Source organism: Epargyreus clarus, unplaced genomic scaffold (genome assembly GCF_041222505.1).
Source record: "Epargyreus clarus isolate Ecla_fem2 unplaced genomic scaffold, WU_Ecla_fem_2.2 ptg000019l, whole genome shotgun sequence".
In the NCBI taxonomy this organism is placed as follows: Eukaryota; Metazoa; Arthropoda; class Insecta; order Lepidoptera; family Hesperiidae; genus Epargyreus; species Epargyreus clarus.
Genome location: NW_027332227.1, coordinates 12,519,242 through 12,544,769, shown reverse-complemented (window position 1 = coordinate 12,544,769; position 25,528 = coordinate 12,519,242). Strand labels below are relative to the sequence as shown.

General features: G+C 33.7%; 1 protein-coding gene across 8 annotated transcripts in view; it reads right to left on the bottom strand.

Moving 5' to 3' along the window:
* LOC140750345 (uncharacterized) overlaps positions 1-25,528 on the bottom strand; it is a 177,461-nt gene that overhangs the window by 16,853 nt on the left and 135,080 nt on the right. For 7 of the 8 annotated variants that reach the window (XM_073083811.1, XM_073083812.1, XM_073083817.1 and 4 more), the window contains exons 2-5: positions 23,062-23,313; positions 20,786-20,946; positions 4,266-4,312; positions 1,969-2,111 (exon numbers count right to left, since the gene is read on the bottom strand). In XM_073083811.1, the coding sequence (XP_072939912.1) occupies positions 1,969-2,111; positions 4,266-4,312; positions 20,786-20,946; positions 23,062-23,313 (603 nt within the window). The remainder of the gene's footprint in view (positions 1-1,968; positions 2,112-4,265; positions 4,313-20,785; positions 20,947-23,061; positions 23,314-25,528) is intronic. The other variant, XM_073083813.1, reaches the window with a different exon arrangement.

The window sequence follows — 25,528 nt, the reverse complement described above, 5'->3', positions numbered from 1 at the left end:
CATTATATGCGTATGTAATCACTCCGCTCCTTATGATACAAAGAATATTTATGAGCTCTCTCGAGCTACTTTTGTTCTGATCTAGGTCGAAGTGAGAGCTACTTGAAATACCGAGGATGTATTATTCGTTCTTTCTGATGAACGAATAGAATTGTTCGTAATTAAAACTTAATATAACGTACTCAATAAGTCATATTTAGCGAGCATAAAAGCTGCTTTACTTGTAACGCGATCACAGTTAATTCAAAAATTTAAACCGCAGACATAATCATTAAATTTCAAAACGACCCCATAGCGATGTAACCCACCGTATAAAATTGGCATATTTACAAAAGCGACACGGTATGCATCATTACGAAAATAGAGATCATCAACATGATGAGAATTTCGAATGAGTTGTCGGTTGGTGCGGACCAACAGCCACTAATAATGGTTTCACAGCAATATTCGGCAAAATATACGAGACAGAGGTTGGCAGGGTAGTTAGTAGTCTAGAGCCGGGGTGTGCATTAACAACTGTATGAAGCGACAATGGCCGCTGTAATTTTCATTATACGCATATGCAAGCACGCATAACGGTATGCATAAACTCGCACGGGTTGCGAGACGCGTCATACTAATTGCTCCGAGTACATGTCAAAGAAGGACCGGCGTCGCGCCGGATCTACATAATGGCGGATGGGGGTAAAGGGAATGTATGAAAAAAAGGAATGCAGACGCCCCGAGCGGGCGCCTACGTACTAGTACTTGCACTAAGATTCGGTTACACACCGTTGTTGTGTGTAGCGAGAAATCGCGTTTCGTCTGTAGCTACATCCCTTTCCGTCGCATTCACGTCTATCTCCTCCCCGAGAACGCTTTCTACAGACTCACTTGATTTCACGATGAAACCACTTCTCTTCCCCGCTCTTATATTTGTATTTTATGCGAATGTATCTTTTCCGCTATTGCAGTAAACTATTCGATGTGTGTAGATGTGGGATGTTTAACCATATGTTTTTCTTTATGTTCTTTTTCTTTATTGGATTATTTATTTTCTACTATAGATCTAATATTATCCATCTTATTGCTAGTTTATACAAGTCAATACTAACTATAAAATGTTATTTTATTACTTAGGAAATTGACAGCACTAGATTTGAAACATCTTAGTATTCATTACTCTCTGTGTTAGTATGGCATGGGTATGGGGGCTACTTTTGTTTCTATAAGATTAGTAACTTATATTATTCTAAAACAAACATTAGAAGGCAACACACTCATTAAAAAAAAATAACGTTGATTTTAAACACACACGCTAAGTCAACTTCTATTGCTAGAATCCTAGAACTTACATTTGCATCAATAAAGTTATCTTACTAAGTGATAACTCTACTGTCGTGTAACATGCATCAATCGGGTGCAAACATTTTGTCACTCTGTTCGACCTTATGTTATTCTAACATAATTAATTCTACCAATGATTTATCGTTTATTCTACCTAAACCGTTATCTAAAAATAACTCTTTATTACTATCTTTAAAATGTATGACATTAACTTCATACCTTAAACTGGACATTAGATCGAAATACTTGGTCATGATTAAAATTACATTAAAATTTTGCTACTATGTCATAATATGTACGTACTCGTACCTTAATTATATTTATTTCATACTGAAGAAGCCACTAAGAATAGAGACATAGATTACAAAAAATATCTAGCAAAAATTAAACAAACTGATGTATTAACGCAATAGTCTTTTTAAAATAGTTTATTAGCTACCAGTAACTTACTCCTAGTAATAGTTCTGTTCATTATCTTCCTATTAATGATCTTCAACCAAATGTGACAGAAAATACAAAGTAAACAATGATTCTGAATCTCAACTTTCAAGATGTATGACAATAAACAGATCAAATGATGATCGCAACGATACAGTAACATCGATATAACTTATCGTGTGTCAAGTAAAATGTGTAACTTACTCGTTGAGGCGGCACTACTTGTCGAGGACTATGCGAATGTTTCGGAGAACAGGAGCCGTGTTTCTCTTTCCTGTGGGACTTCAGTCCGCGCAGCAGTCTTGAGAACGTCGTCACCTTCTTCTTGGCAGTTCCGAGGCAGTTATCTGTAAGATAGTGACATTTAGTGACTAGTTGTGTTAAAGTAGAAATCATATTGATCTCATCGCTTGTCTTTATGTGGATCATTATTTTCATTAGGGCGTGTACATAATATACATAGAACTTTACTTCCTACTTAGTTTATTTTGAAGGGAAGACCCTGTACTGTAACATTTATTCCGCATTTTCATAGGGTTATTATAATGACATCTTTACAACAATATACAACGATAATGATTAATGAAATTGTTTTACTATTTCGGTTTAAAAGATTTTACATCAATCATTTCTTAAATTTATAATTAATTTAAATTTGAATTTACCGTAAAATTCCACGAATTATATTAATTAATTTTGCGCCGTGCTTGAGTATAAACCTAGTATTCATACAAAGATAATTTGGTTAGGGTAGGGCGGGGCTAGTTGAGCAGAGAGGCAAGTTGGGCAATTAAAATATCTCGCAAACTATTCACCGTACGCATAGACATCTAATGGCGAAAAGAAGGAGTAGTAGGAGAGGTAATCATCACGCGATCGCTAGAGCCGGCTGGACGAGCCAGTAAAGCTCACGTGCGTTTTGTTTATTTTGTGACCAAAAAGTAAAAACATCATTTATCGCAAGTTTTCGTCTGTATTAGTCAATAGATATTTGTTTTCAATAAGCTAAGTGTTAATCTTTCAGAGAATTATTGTATTTTTGATATGTGACGTTGATCTGGGTATATTTATTATGATTTTTTTATAACCTCACTTTTGTTTTAATATTCCGGGTTGGGGTTAGTTGAGCAATAGTTGCTCAACTTACCCCACGACTCAAACAACTAAAGTAATTGATGTTTTACTATTAATTATTATTATAAAGTAATTAATGCTTTACTAAAACTAATAGAAGAAAGAGGAAAGCTGCAATATTAACAGACACTCCCGAAAAAAACGCTTTAGAAGAACAGCAAAATAAAACCACAAAAAAGTTAAGAAGCCAAAGAAGAAAATGGATAAGAAAAAGAAGAAGGGTGTCTGTAAAAAATACTCCAGTCAAGTGAGGAACGTGATGATGATGATTATTTCTGTCTGATTTGTTGCGAAAGCTATGCTGAAAGTTTACCAGGAGACAATTGGATCCAATGTCAAGCTTGCAGGGAATGGGCACATAAAAAATGTGTGGCAGGTGCTGGTCTTACGTTCGTTTGTGTCAATTGCAACAGTGACATCGACGATTAAGTTAAGAACTTATTAATATATATTTTTTAAGATATTCAAGTCTGATTTGAAACAAATAGACTAATTTTAATCCTGAGTTTCTCTTAAGATACGTTAATGTTTTGTTGATTCTAATTTTAGTTAATTGTTCTAAGAAAATAACTTTAAGTGTTGTTGTTCTGTAACTAAAAGAGGATAAATAAAGAGCTGATTGTTAAACACATATTTTAGTTGATCCCTAGTCAACATTGAACATGATATTCTTAACGTAATTCGTGCTCAACTTGCCCCATACCCTTGCTCAACTTACCCCACCAATGGGGTACATTGAGCATAATTGCCTTCCTGCATGTAAATAGCTGCAGCACTTAAATTCGCCTTCTTACGAAAAAATACTATGGACACTTTTGCTGAGGGATAAATTACGAATCCATCAAGCCGCTTAACAACTCATTGAGACTTATCATTGAGGAGCTATATCCGTTCAAGTAAAAAATTGCTCAACTAGCCCCGCCCTACCCTACGTTAATGACCGCTATCGGTCACAGGTAATTAAGAATAAACTGGATCTCTCTGGATATGTATCACAGTCGACAACCGAGACAACCAGCTCGCCCAATTAACCTGCTTGCAAGGGTTCATTTGCCAAATTTAATTTTGGTTCGTATTCTCTTACGATTACTGATAATTGCACTTACATCTTCGCTTTATTATTATACCGAGAAAAATAAAAATTATTATTTAATAGATACCTACTATTTTTTTTAGTTTTTTTATGTAAGCACTGATACTTTTACAAATAATTTAATATATTGATTAAAACCCAGTTACGAAAACAGAAAACGTATTTTTTTCCAAAAATGAATATATGAAAATGTAGTACGGCTGTTATTTTTAGGTAAGAAAACACTAAATAATATTTATTAGATATAATAAAAATAATAGCGCCATAAACTCACCACTAGGAGGAAATTCGTAGAAATAGGCCGAGCGAGGACTGAGGCAACTGTAACAAACAAACAAAATTCAGTGAAAATTAGTATAGAACCAATGGTATAAACTTGTTTGATTATAATATAGTGTTATCATTTAATAATATCACTAAACAAAGTATTTCTGATAGTTCTGAAATAGGCCAAAAGTGCCTTTGTAAAACATAATTTCACATACAGTGCAATGTTCGTAAAATTATCTTCATATTTATATTACTAAGACTTTAAAACCTATAAGTAACCTATAAGTAAATAAAACATGGATATGGATCCAAGGAATCAGATTGATTTAACATTGGTAAAAACTTATAATTGAATGATAAACTTATTACAACTGTTTTGTAATTTTGCCTTTCAATTGCCTGAATGCCTTTAGGTATATAGTCTAGTCTGAGCTACAATTTCCGTAAGATTAGGGTCCTACGGGAACCTAAAGCCGATTATCTAGATGCAATTAAAATCGATCCGACAAGCGAAGCATAATATACTAATAGAGCCTTTACAGGTTTGCCAAAGTTAAAGACATTCATAATCTCGAGATTATGAAATGTTCTGTGTATTAGATACAGATTTAAAAAAGTCGATATCTATTTGTAAGAAACTGAACTGTTTAAATATTATTGATTATATTTTTATAAAATTCTTGAAATTTAATTAAGTGTAGCCAACGATCAAACTAATAAACCTGAAGATATAAATATAACACATAAATATAAATTGTAATCAATAAAGATAACAATAATTAATATGTGAACATAGGAATGAATAACACTATGAAAACATACGCTTAAAATATTATTCACAAAGCAATTAACATGGACATTATTGAACAAATATAGATTTGGAATCGCTCATAAATATTTCAGTTCGCGATCAACGCATAATGAGATAAGATAAAATCTTCGAACACACGGAATTTATTTGGCAATGGGAAATTAATAGCCATCGACTTCAACAATACCTTCACTAATGATCATTGCGGGAATGAGTAATTTAATGATAATTATCATTTTGGAGCGATGGGCGCCATTTAATGATATTGTTAATTTGTTAAGGGTTGAATTGGCATTAATTGACATTGAACACGAATTAAATTGTTATTTTTGATTTAAATTGCAAAAGATTAAAGCTACTATACACTTTGCTGACTTCGTTCAAATAGTTCATTTTAATGATAAGCAAATTATTCGAATAAACAGTTGAGTGGATTTTAACAGGGAGTATATAAAAAAATTAGAAAAAACACTTCTTAATCACAATTACCAATAACTTACTATAAATATATGAATCATCACTTCACGCTCTAAACTTTGAAGGGTAATAAATTGTTTACTAACGTAATATAGTCAAACAGAAAACCTTTATTTAACGTAGATGTTATACTTCAGAGTAATAAAATATTAATGCTTATCATATATTAAGTATACTCGTCAGTAAAAACAGAATGAAAGCGTACGAAGACATAAAATAATAGACGAATCCTACAAACATTGGTTCCGTAATGAGAAATTAATAGCCATTGGCGTAACAATACCTCCGTTAATGATCGTTGTTGAGGAGTGCTATTTAATGAGAACGTAAATTCGTAAATGGCTCTTTAATATTTCAGAGATCGTCAGTTAAGGTACTTGTTCCATCGCCGTCGTGTACCGATAAACTATATTACAAGAGGATGTGTTTATCTAGCTACATTCGTTTATTTGTATAACGATGATGAATATTATGCTTGTTTTAAACATTTTGGGAGGAAATTAGTAAAATTCACTGTTATTTTAAATTTAAGGTTTAAGTCTCTATGAGAAAGTAATAAAAGCTATATAAATTTGGACGACAGATCTCTGAAAACCTGAAAACGCCCATATACATATTATAACCTTAGTAACATTTGCTCGAAAACGTTCAATGTTTACGAATTCGCTCATGCAGCGCTCCCGTGGACAACATCGGAACTAAAATTTCGCATTTTGAGTTTTCAAAAACTGAATAGTCAATTGTAACGACACTGAATTTTACAAATATAAGTAGAATGCATTTGTTTTACATTTTAAATTTAGTTTTGATAGCGTTATAGTTCCATTTTATTATGAGTCTGTCACCCTTAACGCGAATGGGCACTGCGGCTAAAATATTATCGAAAAATAAATGAAAAATTGCTTTAGACGAAAGTGCATATGACGGGATATACAAGAGTAAATACAAACTCTAAAGAGCCAACAATAAAAATATGCCTTTCGTTTACCCTTTCGCAATAGGACAAGTAATTTACCGAATTGATATTTCAGCGATCGTCGCTTAATAAAGAGGCGTAATTTTCGCTTTCAACGCTGATTTAACTGAAAACGTTTACATTTGTGGAATTCAATGGCTTGTTATTGGTTTCGAAATGTTGAATTGATTGAAACATTCACTTAGAGGTAACAAGTTACACAATTAACCGCTTTGAAGTGTAATAATGATTAGTTTGTATCTGATGAAGTTTGTCTTATGTTTTATCTCTTAAATGCTTATAACTACGAAATGTATTTTATGAGTGTAATATTACTTTAGTTGGAGATTCTTGTGATGTCTTGTGTAATCATGAAGGTTAATGTAATATTATTGTATCTTTATTGTAAGATGTGGGTTATTTTTATACGATATGAATGTCAAAGATAGAAAAAATACTCTCAAAGGTCAACTTAGAAAGGATTTTTTCGGGACTTAGAGAATGCCTGTTATATATTATGTACTATAATAAGTTAATATGAGTTGTATATTAATATTTAATAAACAATTATAATCAGTACCATAATTCCGATGAATAATCAGATTTTGAAGTTGCGTGCACTTGAAAAAAATGTTATAATTACGTTCATCTGTAAGGCACGAATTCGCCTCTTAATTGTCTAACATTTTGAAAATATATGAAGATAAATAAACTGATCGTGCCCTTAAATTACGAAACACTATAAAATGTACATAGCCATTACCATTTAAGCAATTAACTCATAATAACAATAATTTACACAATTAACACACGTAGAATGTTAATTGCGATGTTATTTCAGAGTTAAAGCTTAAAAAGCATATTTTATTAAACAATTTTGTTGTACAATTTTAACAATTTGTCTGAATTGGCCTTAATATAATATAATAACTCTACATTAATTAAATTAGTACTGTACTAAATACAAAATATGTAGTGGCATTTAATTTATATGTTTCGAGTAGTACATGTAAGGCTGCGTCACACGGTACGTTTGTACGGTGTGTTTCTTACGTTTATGTCGTATTTGATTTAAAACACACCATGACAGCAACCGAATCATTGACACAGCGACGTTAAAAACAGCATAGTTTCAAAAATATAAAATTAAAATTCAGTTGTCATTTTATATTGATATTGAAGATTACTATTTGATAAAAAATCGGATAAAAGTACGGTGAACAAACGGTACGGTGTACCAAAAATGGTCCTGCAGAAAAACTTAGTGTAATATTATTTCAGGTTTGATCCCAGATATACACATAATTTTGATTTTCGTTTAGGGCCTGGGTGTTTATGTATACCCATTTTGAGTACGTCAATGGTCACAATATAAATTATGATAGTTACAATTATATCGTAATTTAATACCTTGTCAGTATAGCTATAGAGCGCCTTAGTACTTATCCTTATTAGAAACGGGGAAAGTAACTCCATATCATACCTATAGATATCTTATATCGGAATATTAACCACATTCAGTTTTCAGTGTCGATATATTCTCAAAGGGCGATAAATCAAACAGACCGGTATCATATCGGTCATGCAACGGTGCACGCAATGAATATTGATTTTAGGACCAATTTAGTTCGATATGAACGAAATTGGATAATGGATTGAAAAAGGATGATGTTTTTACATGAAAAAGCATACTGATATTAAAAGAAAGTATTTAATCTAAAGATGCTCAATACCAACTAAACCCAATTTAGTTTGATCGAATGTTTAAAAATAAATCGACTGCTACCTTTAATAACTATAAATTTATTGAATTTTAAAAGTAGCGTTAAATCTTAGATAATAAGAGTAAGGAGATAATCTTTTGCCACCCGAGATTATTCGCGGGTGGCAAAAGATTACCTTTAATCCAATTTCGGATTGATTTCAAATAAATGTCTTAAAAATAAAAACCTGATTAGTACAAATACAAAGAAAATATACGAAACCAAATTAAACCGTTACGAAGAAATTGATAATATCAATACATGGCAATATTCATGTGAGAATTAAACTTTGTATTAAAGATAAGTGATATTAATTCACCACAACGTGACAAATTACACATGGACGGTATCATATCGGCAATGCATCGGTGTGGACGCAATAAATATTGATTTTCAGAGCAATTTGGTTCGACCGATATTATGTAAATGGAAACATGTGACACTTATGTTTGATATTACTTCATCAAAGTTAAAATTCAGCCGTTAAAATATTGTGCACAAGTATTTGAAATTCTAACTGTATTGAGTTTCTCAAAATATGTAGGTACAGTAAATAAATATTGATATTGATCCAACTGGCTTTAAATTACTTTTTAAGGTATGCGGTGACTTTGAAGATTTTAGTCTCAAATGAATTGAGGTTTATAAAGAGGGCCTAGTGCAGTATTTCAAGTGATACTTTTAAAGAGAAATGCTTGAATTTAAAAGTGAAATTTCCGAACGAAGACCAAAAAAACAGCGACTCAAAAACTTCACGTGAATGCCGAAATCGCTTGCATTGCACCAACGAATTTTCGGCTTTTCTCAACTCGATACATCCATAGATATGTTGCTATAAAACTTGGTATTTATATTAATTATTATAAGTATCGTTCCAAGATTGGACAAAGTCATTAGTAACACAAAGTAATTCCTAAGTTTATCCGATATAAGTGTTCTAAAACAGTTGATACAGTCTATTACCGAGGGACAACGCTATCTAGTACAGTGACATACATTAAATCGGCATGTCTTGGAGTCAATTACTGCGCCACGACGGAGCGTGAAATACTGAAATGTTGATCAAATAAACCTTAATTGATCAATAGAACAACTTGGAGGAGTCAATGATTATTCCGAAACAGATAGAGATAATGCTTGCAATTGGAATAGAAAATACAATTAAAAAGAAATGGAACACGGAAAAAAGTTAGGTATACAGTATTAAGTATACAGTAGTAAAAGTTGAGGTAAACGCCATGCTTATAGAGGAAGACAAAAATATACGTCTTATAAGTAATATTTCTTCATATAGATAAGTCTGCGAGCTTGCCAGGAGGTAGAAACAGAAAATTGCAAGTTGATTGGCTCAAAAGTCACAGGATCTACGGTTATTGGCTAACAAAGGCCTGTAAGTGGTGATACATCCACTTAACTTATGTATCAGAGAAGATCTTACATTAGTACTATTTATTTCTTTGTCCACAATACGGAAAGACGGTCTAATAACATTGTGAAGTTGCGTTCTAGAGTGATGTAGTTTATCAGGAAGGAATATCGCAAGTTATTCAATTAACACTGGTGCGACAGTCGGCTAACAAGCTGGCAACGACGCGGCGAGATACGGGACCGGGATGCGCTCGCGAAAATGGTAATGCCGCGATTGCTGCAAGCAAGATTAACGGTGCAAGTTTGTTTACAGCTTATGTAAGGTGAATGAAATTTAAACTGTATGTTACACATATTTAACACACAGGTTACTCTTAACTTAACTCACAGAAGACTCTTAGAAGTTAACCTCTGATTGTAAATTGAAAATATTTTTGTTTTTCATTCGTGAAAGGTCATTATGTAAACGGCTGAACTAATTATTTTGCGACTTTTACGAAAACGGTATATAGATTTTGATAGAAAACATAGAGTGCTTTCGCAGCGAACAAATTATTGCTTCCTACGCTCGAAATAGCAAATAAAAGCCCACGATAAACTAGTATGGCTATTCTATTTTTTTTCAAGTTTTGCCTTTGTATGATACTAAATATTCCTTTAGAATTTGGTTAGTCTGTCTATGTATTGCCGTGATTGTCCCGTTAGCTCGAATAAATCTAAAGTCCAGATTGTCCCAAATACATTAAAGTTTTTGTTTAAAGAAATATGACAAATTCTGGGTGAACTTGTGGACGGACCACAAGTGCAGCCCACAAGCAAAGGGTCTCGCATAAATCGTGATCAAATTATCCCAGAAAAGTCAAAGCAAAGATGTTACATCGCAATGGCGAACCATATTCATTTGTCTTGCAGACTTGTATGTGGAATCACATGTCAAATGGGCCATTCGGGCGGCCATTGCTATAGTATGGACGCGCCACAACTCTCCGGGATTTATCTAAGTGCCTGCATAAATGCGCAGTACTTCGTTATGTTGGTGCTATCTTGTTCTGCTTAGTGGTTCGGTTTAAATTGGTACCGGTTTAAAACAACCGTGGTATTGGTATAGCTTGTTTTCAAAGCAATTACCCCACAGCGGCATTGGTACACAATGATAGTGTGGTGATTTGAAATTCGGCCTCTCACTCTTAAGGTCTTGGGTCGAATTATAGGCACCCTAGGCACATTGAACTTATAAGTGTCTTAGAAAACTTGTTGACTTGTTTTAATAATGAAGATTTTTGAGAATTATATAAAAAAGTGTGTGTGTGTCAGCTACGACGCACGATTGGAGTTTACTCCTTACGAACGATAATTATGATATATATCGAATAGAAAAAACCAATTAACCGCATCCATGTGTTTTTTGGATTCTTCTTCATTATCATCTTAATCAATTTCTTGTATATTTTCAAATATTTTTTCAACTTTAATCACTTGATGATATGTTTAATAGTACATAAAAATACACGTATCAATGCATAGAAGTACAAGAAAACTTTAAAATCAAAACATGAAAACTTGATGGCTAGGTTGCTGTTTATGTACGTTGTATATAGATGTATATATGGGCGCATGGGTATAATAGCGCCATCTAGTGGCAAGTTTTATAAATTGTAAGTTTGCAAGTTTATCAATCTATGTATTTTGGTTCCAAATATTATAATGGTAACTTAATATAATTGTTTATATTAAAGTAAATTTTAATATAATATAATTATTTATATTTAAAACAATGTTAAACGTTTTATAACTTAAAACTTAATAATTAAAATTTCTTTGCCATCTATAAAATATCCTTGTTGCAATTTACGGATGCAATTTATATGAGACTCAATAAACATGTTTTTATATGTAATTTGGATTGTTTCTGAATGTTTTATAATTCTAGAATTCATTTTAAACGTATTGCTAATTTTATATAACTTATTTTGAACATAATTCATTAGCAATAATTCTGTAATAAATATTAAATAATACTGTTTTGATTTTGCCCGTTTATCGTTGATAGATGGTGCTGATCAATAATGCATCCATTTTTATAAGTTAAATTAATATATCAGTAACTTACAAAAGCCTCTTTATGTTAAAAACTTATTTTGCTAATATTATATCTTATTCAATTGCTTACTGATTTTATATGTTACTCTTCTTTAAAAACGTTCTTAAAAGATTGTTAATCATATTATGGCGCCAATGTTCATATTTTGCACAGTGTTTATAAATGATCAAACCTATAACTTAATTTATGCAAAAATGTAAACAAATTAGTTAATGACGTTTTAATGTTTTATATATTGCTAATTATTTTTATTGTAATAATTACTTTCATATGGGATTTGAACTTACTGTATTTTAAATTAATAAAAGCACTCTTGATTCATATTTTGATTAAAAACGCTACTTCCTTTTTGAGAGGATATGATGATTTTAATAAAAAGGAGGGATTGTAATGGATCATTATTATATTCGTATTTGGCTTATTTTAAATTATCTATGTTTTATTTGTGGCTAAAAATACTTTTAATATGTAGTCTGTGAACCTATTTTACCGATACAACGCATTCCTTCACGTCACTAGTACAAAAAAATAAAATTATAACATTTCTATTCAGTGACTTCACTGGTGTTGCGCGTAAAGTGTGTGTTCCATATTCAAATTTGTGTTCAATATTCAAATAATTTGTATATGATAGTTCCGTAATATTAAACTAGATGGCGCTGCTAAAACAGCCGTTGAATCACGCTGTTGAGAACCTTTCGTAGATACTATAAGAGGCCCCTTGTAAATTTATTAATATATATTCAGTGGAACATATAAGTGTGTTTTTTATTCAAGTGTGGTTAGTAACAACCCCTCAGCCCCCTCACCTCTCTCCGAATTCGAACAGTGTGGATATATATGTTTGTCTCTTTCTACGTTACGCCTCAACTTTTCGTGTTACACTTGATTTTACTCCTCATAAAATTTCCGTACCGGGCCTTATAACTCAAATCGTTTCTTAAGGAGTAAACTCCAAAAAGTATGAATCTGCAAATGCAGATTACGCCAAATGGGTAACGTTGTGAACTAAAACCTAAGTAATTTAAATCCTTCTCACTTTGTAAAGGGATCTGTGTCCAGCACTGAAACAGAATTGCATTGACAGTGATGGCATTGTTAATAAATTTGGCTTATTCTCAGTAGTTCATAAAAGAAATTACGAAAATATTTTTGAACGTGATATAACCGACTACTTTGTAGCCGGTCACGATTGTTGCAGCTTATGATGATTAAAAAGTAATTTATCGTGCCCATAACGACCCAAATTTATTGTTCATTTACTTCGTAAGCCCACGCACGATTCGTTTTTGTTTTTGAGCGTACTTTTGTACCCTTGTTAATATTAAGGTCATATTTACAGCTTACATGTGATATAACTGATAATTGAAAGATTTATAAGACTGCATCGTAAACTATCTTAGGGTTTTATTATAAGATGGAACTAGCAAACGAGCATTCAGTACACTTGATAATCAGTGATAACTACCACCCAAGGACATCTGTATCCAACTCCATATAAAATAGGGGTTCTACCTCCAGCTGATCGCAGAAGCGTTCCAACTGCTGGGGACTATGAAGGTGGTAGAACCCTTTCGACTGGTTCGACTCCGGCGGCACCACCACCACACCTATTTCTGCCTAATAACAGCAGTGTTAAACATTGTTGTGTTCCGTTTTGAAGGGTGTGGTAAGGGGGACATACTTTTCCGAGGCATTCCAGCTTAGTCCTCAAGGGTAGCAGCGTATCTGACGCCGACCTCAGGTAGGAATATCTAATTCTATCTGGGGTTGATTACAGATGTCCATGGGCGGCAGTAGTCACTTACTATCAAGTGGGCTGCATGCTCGTGTGTTAATTACTCCTTTTACATAAAAAAAAAACTAAACTAAACCTCATCTTTAAATCAACCTGCACCAAAACTGCTACCATAACGCACATTTCACGTTTGAAATGGTTCTGGCAGTGGTTCTACTGTGGTTGGATCTACCAGAGATCTAATAGATGATGTAAAGAGATTTTCTATTGGCGAAGAACTTCTAAGCATCGGCGAATCCTTTGTGCGTCCGACTTGCCCATTTGTTTTTGTTTATCGCTAAGTATCATTATTTAAAAAATGCGTCCATAGTTTCATCTAACTCTATATAGATACTTGTGTATCCAGTTAGTAATCATGTGAAAGCAACCAAGTATATCTGATATGTCTGACATCTAAACACTAACTACTAGAGCACGTGTTAACCAAGATTCGATCTATACATTCGTCATACGTCAATACTGTCCTATTAAGTCAATGAAATACAATTTGTGAAAATTCTATTTGAATTTACATATGTGTAGGTTCGTTAGAGGTACAATTTTGACTTATCAAATATTCCGCCGTAGAAGAGGGTCTTATTTTGACTTAGTGTGATGAACTCCTTAAATTCTTTCATATTCTTGCTGGCTTTATGAAATTCTGAAAATTCTTAAGTCTTAGCACGTAATGTGTAATAATGTTTGCATATGAAGTTTATAACGCTTGAATTTAATAAAAAGGTAATATGAAAGCCGAAAAGGATTACTTACTACATTTTTCTTTTCTTTCCATTTAATATAAATTTCACTTCGTTGCGTTTATTTTAAAGATAAGAGAAAATATTTTTAGGCAAAAAATGTGAGATGTTAATGCAAGAATTTTGATTTAGTGTTTCACATTTTTTATGGTAATACGTAGCATAAAATATCGTTCTAATATCTAGCAATTTTTTAACGTATTTTTATACAACTACATTCAAGATGATATTAGACTCAGTCAAAGAAGGAATGTATGACCAATTTCAGTTTTATCTCTTTTATAAATTTCAATTTTAAGTAGCTAATAAGTTTGCGATCCACATGATGGAAAGTGAACTCCTACCTGAAGTCAGACACATGCGTCGCTTTACCTAAGGACTAAGTTATGTAGAGAGCCAATTTCTCCTCCTTACCACAAGCTTCAAACCAGAGCACATCAGAGCTATTATTAGGCAGAAACCAAATAAGAACCACAAACAATTTTTTTATCGTTTTAATTCATTTATTAAATAAAAACATTATTAACAATATAACAATATACATATTCTAATCAAAGCTTATCACACAAACAAATCTACAGGTGGCATCTCGCGAATAAATCGACAACCACGTGCATTCGTGGGCAGCAACCAGTCGAATGGTACAAGAGACTGCGACATGCGATCGGGTGGGTTTTTACGAGGTAATTCATTAGGCTAACCAGCTTGTACGAAGATCTAATTAGCATCCGACGACACGGGAGCGTAGGCGACTTCGCTGTTAACGCTGCCGATTTTATGAATGAAGCTGGTGTTTGTGATTTATCAGATTGTCAATGGTTTGTTGCGATCGAGATTGCGAGCATTAAAGTTGATGTACTTGATGTCTTAGTATAGTATTGTTATTCGATTTCAGAAGGTAATGTTTTGTATGTTTGTATGTCTCATTCTCTGGCTCACATTGCGGCTCAAACAACATGAAGGATTTTAAGATATGAAGTGTCGTTGGATTCGTCTAAATTGCTGAAGTAACATATGCAGTATTACTTTTTCAGTTATTTATAAGCAGTCGAGTATTTTTTTCTTTTATATTATAGGTGATAGAACTTTTTATGCATGTTTATAGAGTTGCTTATTCTACTATGTTCTACTAGAAGGATGTGGTAAGGTAGACATTTAATGTTACGTTACTAACACTATAGTTTTGATACAATCCGCTAGGGTCGCTGGCTGTAAATCGTATGGGCAAATACGTAAACAAATACTAAAACAGTCATATTTGTCGAAATGTAAAAACTCATGGTAAGGGTACTGGCAGCAAAAAATAGAAATTGAATTTCTGTTTTCCAACGAATGCTGCCCGCTCTATTTCTTTCTAATCCCATGTTGAAAGATAATTTTGATTTATGTGCCGCGATGACCACATTCATTTGATTGTATACCCACCTGCCAGTTTTTTAATGCGGCATGAAGTTTAGAGGTCATTATTAAAATGAAGTTGGTATAACCATCTGCCTTAAACGTTTTTAAAGGCAACTTATTTTATTTCATACAAACTACTTATTTTACTATGAGCAGGTAATTCATAGATTCATAGAACATAACATTATTCTAAAATATTTTTATATGCACGCTTATTCATACGCCTTAATAGAACGATTTACAAACAAAAGAGTTAATACTGAAGTATAGTAAAACATAAATGTAAAGTTACAATCACATCATCTTTAAATTGAGTACCCGCATTTCTTCAAATGTCTGAATAGTATTGAGAAGATTCGTTGATAAATGCGACTGCAGCCAAATTACTTTAAAGTTAAAAAGGATGTTAAAAGCGATTCAATGGTTTGTCTTTACGAACATTTGTTATTGTAGGATTTTTCAAAAATAACAACCTAATTAATATTTAAATTTATGCACAAAAGGTAAAATGAATTAATCCATGATTTGCTTTCAGAACTATGAAATTATCTGCTTGTAAATAAAATCAGTGCTATTTTATAAAATATATAGCGTGATATTCTCTTATACCTTAATTATACAAAAATACACTATTATCTCTAAATCTATATCTAACTCAAAGGTGACTGACTGACATAGTGATCTATCAACGCACAGCCCAAACCACTGGACGGATCGGGCTGAAATTTGGCATGCAGGTAGACGTTATGACGTAGGCATCCGCTAAGAAAGGATTTTAATCAATTCTACCTCCAAGGGGATAAAATATGGGATGAAAATATTACTTCGTAACGCGAGCGACGCCGCGGGCAAAAGCTCGTACTCCATATTCTCCTCCATATTCTCCTTCATCTCAAAACAAAACCAACGGCACTAGATCCATATACTGATCACATTAACTTGTCGCAAATTCTCACAGCTTAAATAAAATCATTAGCTACGATCGCCGACTGATTCAATCGCGTTTCCTTTCTCGATACGCGAACTGGATATCTTAACTGATTTATTTGATGCTTTACGATAAGCCGGGGATAGTATATTTCAACTGATAGTAACAATGCCTCACCAATAGCTATGTTTATCGACACTGACTACGCTAATTAAAATTTATTTATCCGTCTTCTAATGTATTGGTTTTACTTGTAAATATTGAGCAGTTCGTGACTCGTATTTATCGAATAGCAGTGATAGCCTAGTGGTTAAGAAACTCTGCGGGGTCCGAGGTTCAAATCCCAGGCCTCTGATTTTTCAAAGTTATGTGCGCATTAGAAATAAATCATCACTTGCTTAAACAGTGAAGGAAAACATCGTGAGGAATAGATTTATAAATAAAAAGTCTCAATGGTATATGAAGTCTTGGCCAGCGCGGTGGACTATGGCCTAATCCTTCTCATTCTGAGAGGAGACCCGTGCCCAGCAGTGGGACAGTAATGGATTGATGATTCATCGAAACCTACGCGACCGATTTTGATGTGTTTTTGACCAAATAGAAATGCAATCTACTTGATGGTAACTGACAACTAACATAATATTTAACTAAACAACTGAGTAAATGCGAAAACAAAAGGTATTTCTCCCAAATTTTGAACTCAGAACTTCCAGCTTGAATACTAAAACTTTACACCACCATGCTAACGTTTTATTTATACCAGTATCACATACAAGTTTATAATGATAAACCATATTGTCTTAAACGTAATTTACAGCTTAGTGTACAATTGACTATTCAACGAATGATCTACTTTGGTTCGTTTGTAACCGCAGTCATAACACGGTTTTAAATCTGTCAAGAAGATTTATCTCTATGAATATGAATGTACTACATAAATGTTGCAAGGTTCTAAATTTGCTAGCATACCAACCTGACATGAATATGATGTATTATTTTATGGGATTGAAGCAGTAAATGTAATGCAGCCAACTTTATGTTAAATGATCACTGCCCATGGACATCTGTAACCAAATCCTTATAGAACTGGTCTGTTTGTAGTCGAGCACAGTTGCATTTAGCACTCCTTATGATTAAGTTGGAATGTTGTGTGGCAATGGCTTTGAAACACATGTAGCCGCTAAGACCCTGACAACCCATTATCATCCCACTGCTGGGCAAGGGTGTCCTCGCAGGGCAAAAAGGGGTTTAGGCCAAAGTTCACCGCAATGGTCCATACGACGCACACCCTTTCTTAGAACTTGTTTTAAAGAACTCTCTAGCATATAGGCTTACTCACGATATTTTTCTTCGCCAGTAAAGTGAGTGAAAAATTGTAATACCAATGTAGCTTTGTGTTAAATTGTAGGTGCGTGCCTCTAAGAGAGCAAGGAAGTTAGGGCTTGCTTGTTGTTGTGTGTTGGCTTGTTGTTGTTGTTGGCTACTTATTAAAACATTGCTGCGTGAATTATTCTTTACTACAAGTTAACACATCTACTATATGTGTAACGGTTCAACTACGAAGTTCTACCTTTCATATGAGACTTAAGGGACTTCTTTTACACCACACCAATCAATCAGGTCATCAAGCGAACTCAAGTTTTACGGAAGTGCGGTAAAAGGCGTTTTCCTACCATACGCAACCTGTCGCCCATCGAATGTCCGATTTCAATTTAGATTAGCCCTAAAACGTGCTGCGTAAACCTTATCTCGAGTACACCTGTAGACGAAATAATTTACGACCGCACCCACCTTGTAATCACGAATAATTCGATGTCGAGGTAGAACAGAGTAGGGCGGTTTTGTTTTAAATGTGTGTTTTATACGCTACTTTCTACATAGCTAAATTACATACATACATTACTTACTATTACTTACTACATTGCTAAAGTAGCGTACGAGACTGCAAATACATATTTTTTTGTATTTAGATTACTCAGTTATATAAGAATCCCATATTTTTTGTTAAAGGGGTAGCAAACGAGCATGCAGTCCATGTTTTCTTTTATAATATAGAAGTAGCAGACGGCTACTGCCGCCCATGGACATCTGTAATCAACCCCAGATAGGAATAGAAATTCCTACCTGAGGTCGGCCACAAATGCGCTGCTACCCCTGAGGACTAAGCTGGAACGCCTCGAAAAAGTATGTCTCCCTTACCACACCCTTCAAAACGGAACACAGCAGCGCCTAACACTGCTATTATTAGGCAGAAATAGGTGTGGCGGTGGTGCCATGTGGTGGTAAGGCCGTCCATGACCATATGTATATATCCCCAGATAGAATAATACTCCTACTTGAGGTCGGCTACAGGTGCGTTGCTACTCCTGAAGAGTTAGTTTGAATGCCACGTGATACCTTGAAATTGGTAAAAATGTTTAGTTCGAAGTGAATATATTAGTGGAATATAGGATTCATAAACATAAGGTTTCCTTAAGCACAGAGGCGAACTGCACAGAGATGACTAGTGCTCGTGTGACAGCTACTTATGCCTAAATAAAGAAAATAATAATCTTCCCGTCTCGCAAAATACGGACGTAGTTACACTTACAACTAGTTAATTCGTTATAGTTACCCTCAGTTATGACGTTGACTTAGCTACTGTATACTCAACATTGTGAAACGTTAACGATACCCAAACAAGACTTATAACCGTTCAGCTTCAATATGTGTACAATTAATATGCGTAGGAGTAAACACATTACTTTGATTTGTGGTTATTATAGAGAGGAACCGACGTTCTCGCCTCCGATAGATTCCGTCTTCCGATACGAAACTCCTTACGAAGTATCGTCAATATGTTTATGTGGCATAACGCCTACTGCTCGTTTACACAATTGAAATTTATCTGTCTTAGGATGACGTGTAAGGGCGTGTGCACATAACATCTATTGGTGAAACTGCAATAGCAGTGACATCTATGTTTGCCTTGTAAGAGTAGGGTTACAAGCTACATATATGGCTAGGCTATATTCTGATTCGAACGGTGTTATGGAATTTCTTTCTCCGCTTCTTCTCCTAAACACCTTGCGAAATTTGGTAAACTAATGACGTTAAAAATAATTTAAGATCTAGTTTGAAAAAAATATTTGATTGAATTTTGATTTTATTTGACAAGAGATACTTATAAATGATCTCAGTCTTCACGGACAGCAACCCATTTCGCTGACTTTGAATAAGTTTCCAGTGCTATTTGGAGTATAAATTTTTATTTGTACAAAGAGCAAGTTATATACATGAAATTTAAAGTAAGAAACGTAATAAATTTAACTATAAACTATATTTTATTTGGAGTTAATTTATTAATGAATATGGGCTGCAATAATATCATACATATCATCATGAAACTTAATCATTATTATAAAGCTTCATGAAAACCGAATACACGAAAAAATAAAGAAAGCATAACTTAAGAAATATAATAAATCAGAAATTACATAACACTTATTCACGCATAATCGACGAAAATAAGTACACCCGTTAAAATCGGGTGTTTGCGTGGTAGGACATTCTTAATGTGTTGTGTACACGCCTTTATATAATAGATGTCACTGCGATATTTTATTCGTATCTGATTTGCTTTATGCGAAATCAATAAAGTGTGGATGAAATATGTTTATTTAGATAACGACAGATATAAATAAAATCGAAGCCTGTTTGTGATTTTATAAGGTTGTTTTATTTACTTGACTAAGTACTCGTACTTCTTTGGCTATACGAGTATACCGTACGTATACGAGTACTCTCTACGTAGTAGAAGTAAACGACTGAATAGTTTTTGATAAAACTTTCGTGAAATGGTAGACTTAGCAGAATAACGGCGATCTTTTATCTCAAAACTTTTTTAGATTACTACACAAATTTCTCAATAGTTACAATTAAAAGTTTGTATAGTAATTATTCTACTGGTTCAGTTCACACCAGTACTCGTATCTATGTTTAGTGTCTAATTATGAGGGTACTTACTAATACACTACAATCATAGCATACATAGAGAAAATGGCTAAAAGAAATGGAGTCTCATACGTAATATTCTATCTTTCGTGGATAAACCATGTGTTTCACAAAGCTAAACACAAAAAATATATTTCTTAGACAAAATGTGTGTTTCGAAGTGTTTTCACAAAGTGCTTTAAGAGTACTGACCTTTGATAGTTGTGCTGCTGGTTGTGCATCAATGGCTGCGTCGGCTGTGCGAGCAACAACTGCTTCTGCTGCTGTTGCCGCTGCAGCATCTGCTTGCCGAAGACACCGTACCCGAAGCCGTAGATCTCGTCCTCTTCCTTGTCGGTTAGGCAGCTTGATGGCTGTGGAAATACAAATATTATTAAACTTATGATATCTTCAATGGATTTAACGGTCATGCAATTTACTTGGTAAGGTCTGAGGCCCATGTGCATTTGACATCAACTCTAAATAAGATTTAATAACCAGAAATTGACCACAGATGTGTTGCTAAATAGGAATAAGTTCGAACGTTTTATGTAAATTTTTCGCCCTAACCACACTTCAAACCAGAACACATCATCACCATACTGAAGGTAGAGAGCGGAAATAGATTTGCTACTACTCTGTTTTACGAAATTTTAATGATAATAAATTCAGTGCAAACTTGTATTACTAGTGTACATGCATTATCCCGAAGACAAGTGGCCACTGCTGACCATCCTACTGACCATCATATTTGGAAGATCCCCTGATATGATAGAAATTAACAATCAAGTCAATAAAGGCACCACTCTAACATATGTATTTGGCTCGCTATCTTGATCAATAACTACCTATTCTGTATGAATATACCAATGATTAATAACTTTATCTCAATTATTAATTACAAATGTCGATTATGCATATTAAATACGTCGATAATTTGAATTAACACTTAATTTGCATTAATGTATAAAATTATTGCCAATCATGATTTCAAAACGTTTGACGTGAACATAAGTCATTATCCTGTATACATTTATTTCTACAAAAACTACTTAGATACTTAGTTTCGTAGTTAAATGTACTACTGTGTAATATAGTTACTGAGAATTTTAATACGAATTGCAATTGCGATTGTGAATTGCAAGAGACATTCCAACACTTGAGATCGGCACTGTTGCTATTTAATTAACTACTTGGTACAGTCGAATAATGGCAACATTCTATTCCAGAACCAAAGGAATTGACTCATTATAATCACTTTGACCGATAAATGGTTTAGAATATTCCGCAATCAATAGCCTTAATCTAACATTTTCTGAGAAATTCAATTCTGAGACAATGTTCTCAAGGGTAAAATGACACTTTGTACTCTTAGCTTCTAACCAGGATTATATTAGGGGTCCTTTAGATATCCGTAAAGATAAACAAACAAACATCTAAACACAGGACAGAGATCTCAATTCATATTGTACCTAGTAGTATGGTGACCTGTATACCAAAGAGAAGGTCACCATCAAATATATTTTTGAACCGTCTGTAGTCGTGGTCTAGTCTATAACGCTAGTCCAACAAGGTTTGGTGATTTCCGAAATTTAAAAATATAAATCGAAATTATGAACGTTTCCTCACAACTACCAGTAGTATTAATATTGTCTACTGATCAATCACTATGTGTTATGACTGTCTTTAAAGAAGTTATATTTAGCAAAATATTTATATTCTCTGCACTGCGAATTCCTTAAGATCTTATTCTTATTTCAATATATATTGCTTTCATCTGCCCGAGGGTAATGAGGGATATCAAATGGTAGGCTTTGTTTTATGAAGATCGATCCACGGTTCTCAAATTACAAAGATAAAACAAATGCGATGCGGGTAAAGACATACTTAGGACATGCGATTATCCAAAATTTTGGATTTTCGCTTTAGGGCTATCAAATTTGCATACATTTTTGTTGCGCCCAAGGTCGATATGATGGATTTGTAATAAAAGTTGTTGTCTTTTTTCTTTACAGAAATACCATATTTTACTTTTAATAATTTAACCATCCCGATAATTACTATTTCAGACTCAAAATGTGTGGGAAACGTTGTTATAAGACGGTATAATGTGAAACGAAGGATGACCAAGTAATCAATTAATGATAAAATATACTTTATCATAGATAACAATAATATTTAACATTGTCATGAGACAAACATCGTAAATATTATTTCTGTATTAAATTATAGGACCCAATGTATCATGAATGATGCGTTCCGATTTGATGAGCATAACAATATAATCATGGGGAATATCAATCTTCAATCTTAATTCTATAAAGCGGTACACAACCTCTGTTCGACGGGGAACTATCGCCCCAGTATCTGCGATAAAACAACCGCTTCAGCTGCTGTTTTCCAATTTACATAGTTGTTAGTTGGAAATTCTTGTTCAACATAGGTTACGCTAGTTTGGGATGATACTGGGGTACCTATAAACCACTTACCGAATACTTTCCAGGCACGTAGATCGGCTGAGAATGCGATGTGGTCAAATTGTTCAGAGCTAAGGAACCAGGACTTGCCGATGGAGGTGTCTGGGGTGTTCCGGGGCCGCCAAGGACCCTCATTCTTGGTGACATTTCATCCCACTCGTGCCTCCTCAACTCCTCGAGGTGGTCGAGGACATCGCCGTAGTGGGTGGAGAAGAGGTCCGCGTAACGTGATGCGAGACCTTCCAGGTAACCTCGGTCGCCATCCTGTTGAAAGAAATTTTGGATTTAGTCACAGTTTCTTGTTAACGGATAGGTAATAAAGGAAATGGAACTTCCGTACAGGAGTATCCAAGTATTTCTATATGAATGTATTGTTTTTCAGTTATTGACGAATTTATTGTATTAAAATATTTAATTCCTACGTTACTAGACGGCAGAGGTTCTTGAACACCGTATTTGAATTGTAGATTAATACATTTTGTTGGTAAGATTAGTTTAATAAAATCATTTTCTTGTAAGTTAAAAACACAAAAATAGTAGGAAGCAGGGAATTCATAAAGTAAATAAAAAAAAGCGAACTAAAAAAGAAGAGATAAACAACCCCTGCAGCGGAACAGTCAGTCTGAGCAAGACAATTCATGCAACCACCATAATAATGTAACAAGTGAGAATTAAATCAGTAATTGTTTGGTACGTGCAAACCCATTCCCTCAAGCTCCCTTCCTTCCACGCAATTTCCGTTGAAAACGTGAAGGAAAAAATGGAAAAGGAGGTAATTAAAATCACCAGGCCTGGATCAGTACCGTGCTATATTGGTAGAGAATAAACGATAACGATATAAAAGAAAATTTGCCTTCAAACAGAAATGTTCAATAAAACCCGATAGATGAAAAATAAGCGAATAAGGTGAATGGTAAATTTCATTTGGGCTGTTAAAAATAATCGTTTACTAACCAAATATGGTGTACTTCCATTATATCTTTCTTCTTTATTTTTAATTGGATACGTAGAACAGATAACATGGAATACTAATTAGTCTATAAACAGATTTTATTTTATTTTCTAGCGATTTGGCTCATTTATTTTATTTATAAATAATATTGTGTTAATCTTATTAGTTTTAGTTTAAATATTGTTTCTTTTTTAAAAATGTATTTTAACGTTTTTAATCTTTAAGTTAAGGTTATTTAATAAAAATAATGTCTGTAAACAAAAAAATAAATAAAAAATGTCCGCTATAGAATGGAAACGGCTAGAATCACAGGTATCTATACCTATGACTTGATGTTAAAACCTTAGTATCTACTCTTGTCTCTTCCTTTGTATATTGAATGAATATCATATTTTTTCACTCGCTTCTATTTTTTCGAAAGTATGGAAACAAATTCCTTAAACTAGGGAAAAATTCGGGGTTGTTTGACTATGCGCAATTAAAGTGTTGCAGGATTTTTCTAATTGGGCAATTTCGGGGCAGTTAAGGCTTAATGTCTCATCATTAATTGTTACGTCAAAAGTCTTCCTTATTTTAAAACAACTTTTAAAAAATTATGCACGTAGTAAAATATTACTACCGAAGTTATTTAGACAATTTCAATAATGTAATCATGTATTCTTAAGTAATATTTTCAATTGTTCTTATAAGAAAGTAACCGGAATACATTGATAATGCTTACTTTAAAAAAATCTTTTAAATAATCCATAATAAAAACACGACGCACTTTATTGTATACTGGTTGTGTATAACGGTTATAGTTACACTTAACCGTGTCGCCGCGCATTGTACACTCCCCTAGACACCAATTTGCAAACTACAGTGGAAAACCATTGTATATGTAGGCAGTACCTAGCTACAGGTTTACACTACTTCATATGCCACATAATTGTAGGGTAAACAAAACAAAGGGACTTGAACAGAAGATTATTTTTTGTTAATTGGCAAGGTGCGCTAAAATATTGTGTATGTAAATGACAAGATTGGGTGGTACATATCTTTCTAATATCAACGTCACAACGGCGTTGTCATAACGGCGAATGTTCTAAATATAAAATATTAACATTTGGCTAAATCGTTATGACATTTTTTCAGGTAAGGTTTCCACGAATTTAGAATACGAACAGGTAAATCCAAAATTCTGGACGAAACTTTACAAGTTTAGTCCAACAAACATAACGAATTAAAAAGTAAATTACAATACAACACGGCACTTACACTTTAAACAAGTCCCAGGGACACTGTGAAAGCGCTTAAGTAAAATGTTTGCGATGGTGCACAGAAAATCAAAGTTAATAACACCGAGGGAGCAAGTTAAGTCGACCGCCACGGAAAGCCAGAGAGTAACAAAATAAACAAAAGTGAAATAATCTCGGCCGTAAACGAACTCTTTCATTAAGACTTGGAAACCAAAGACATGGTCCGCGGGCGAATAATTCCCTGTTTCCCCTAGATAAACACGGTATCACCGCAAAACCATTTCGGCAC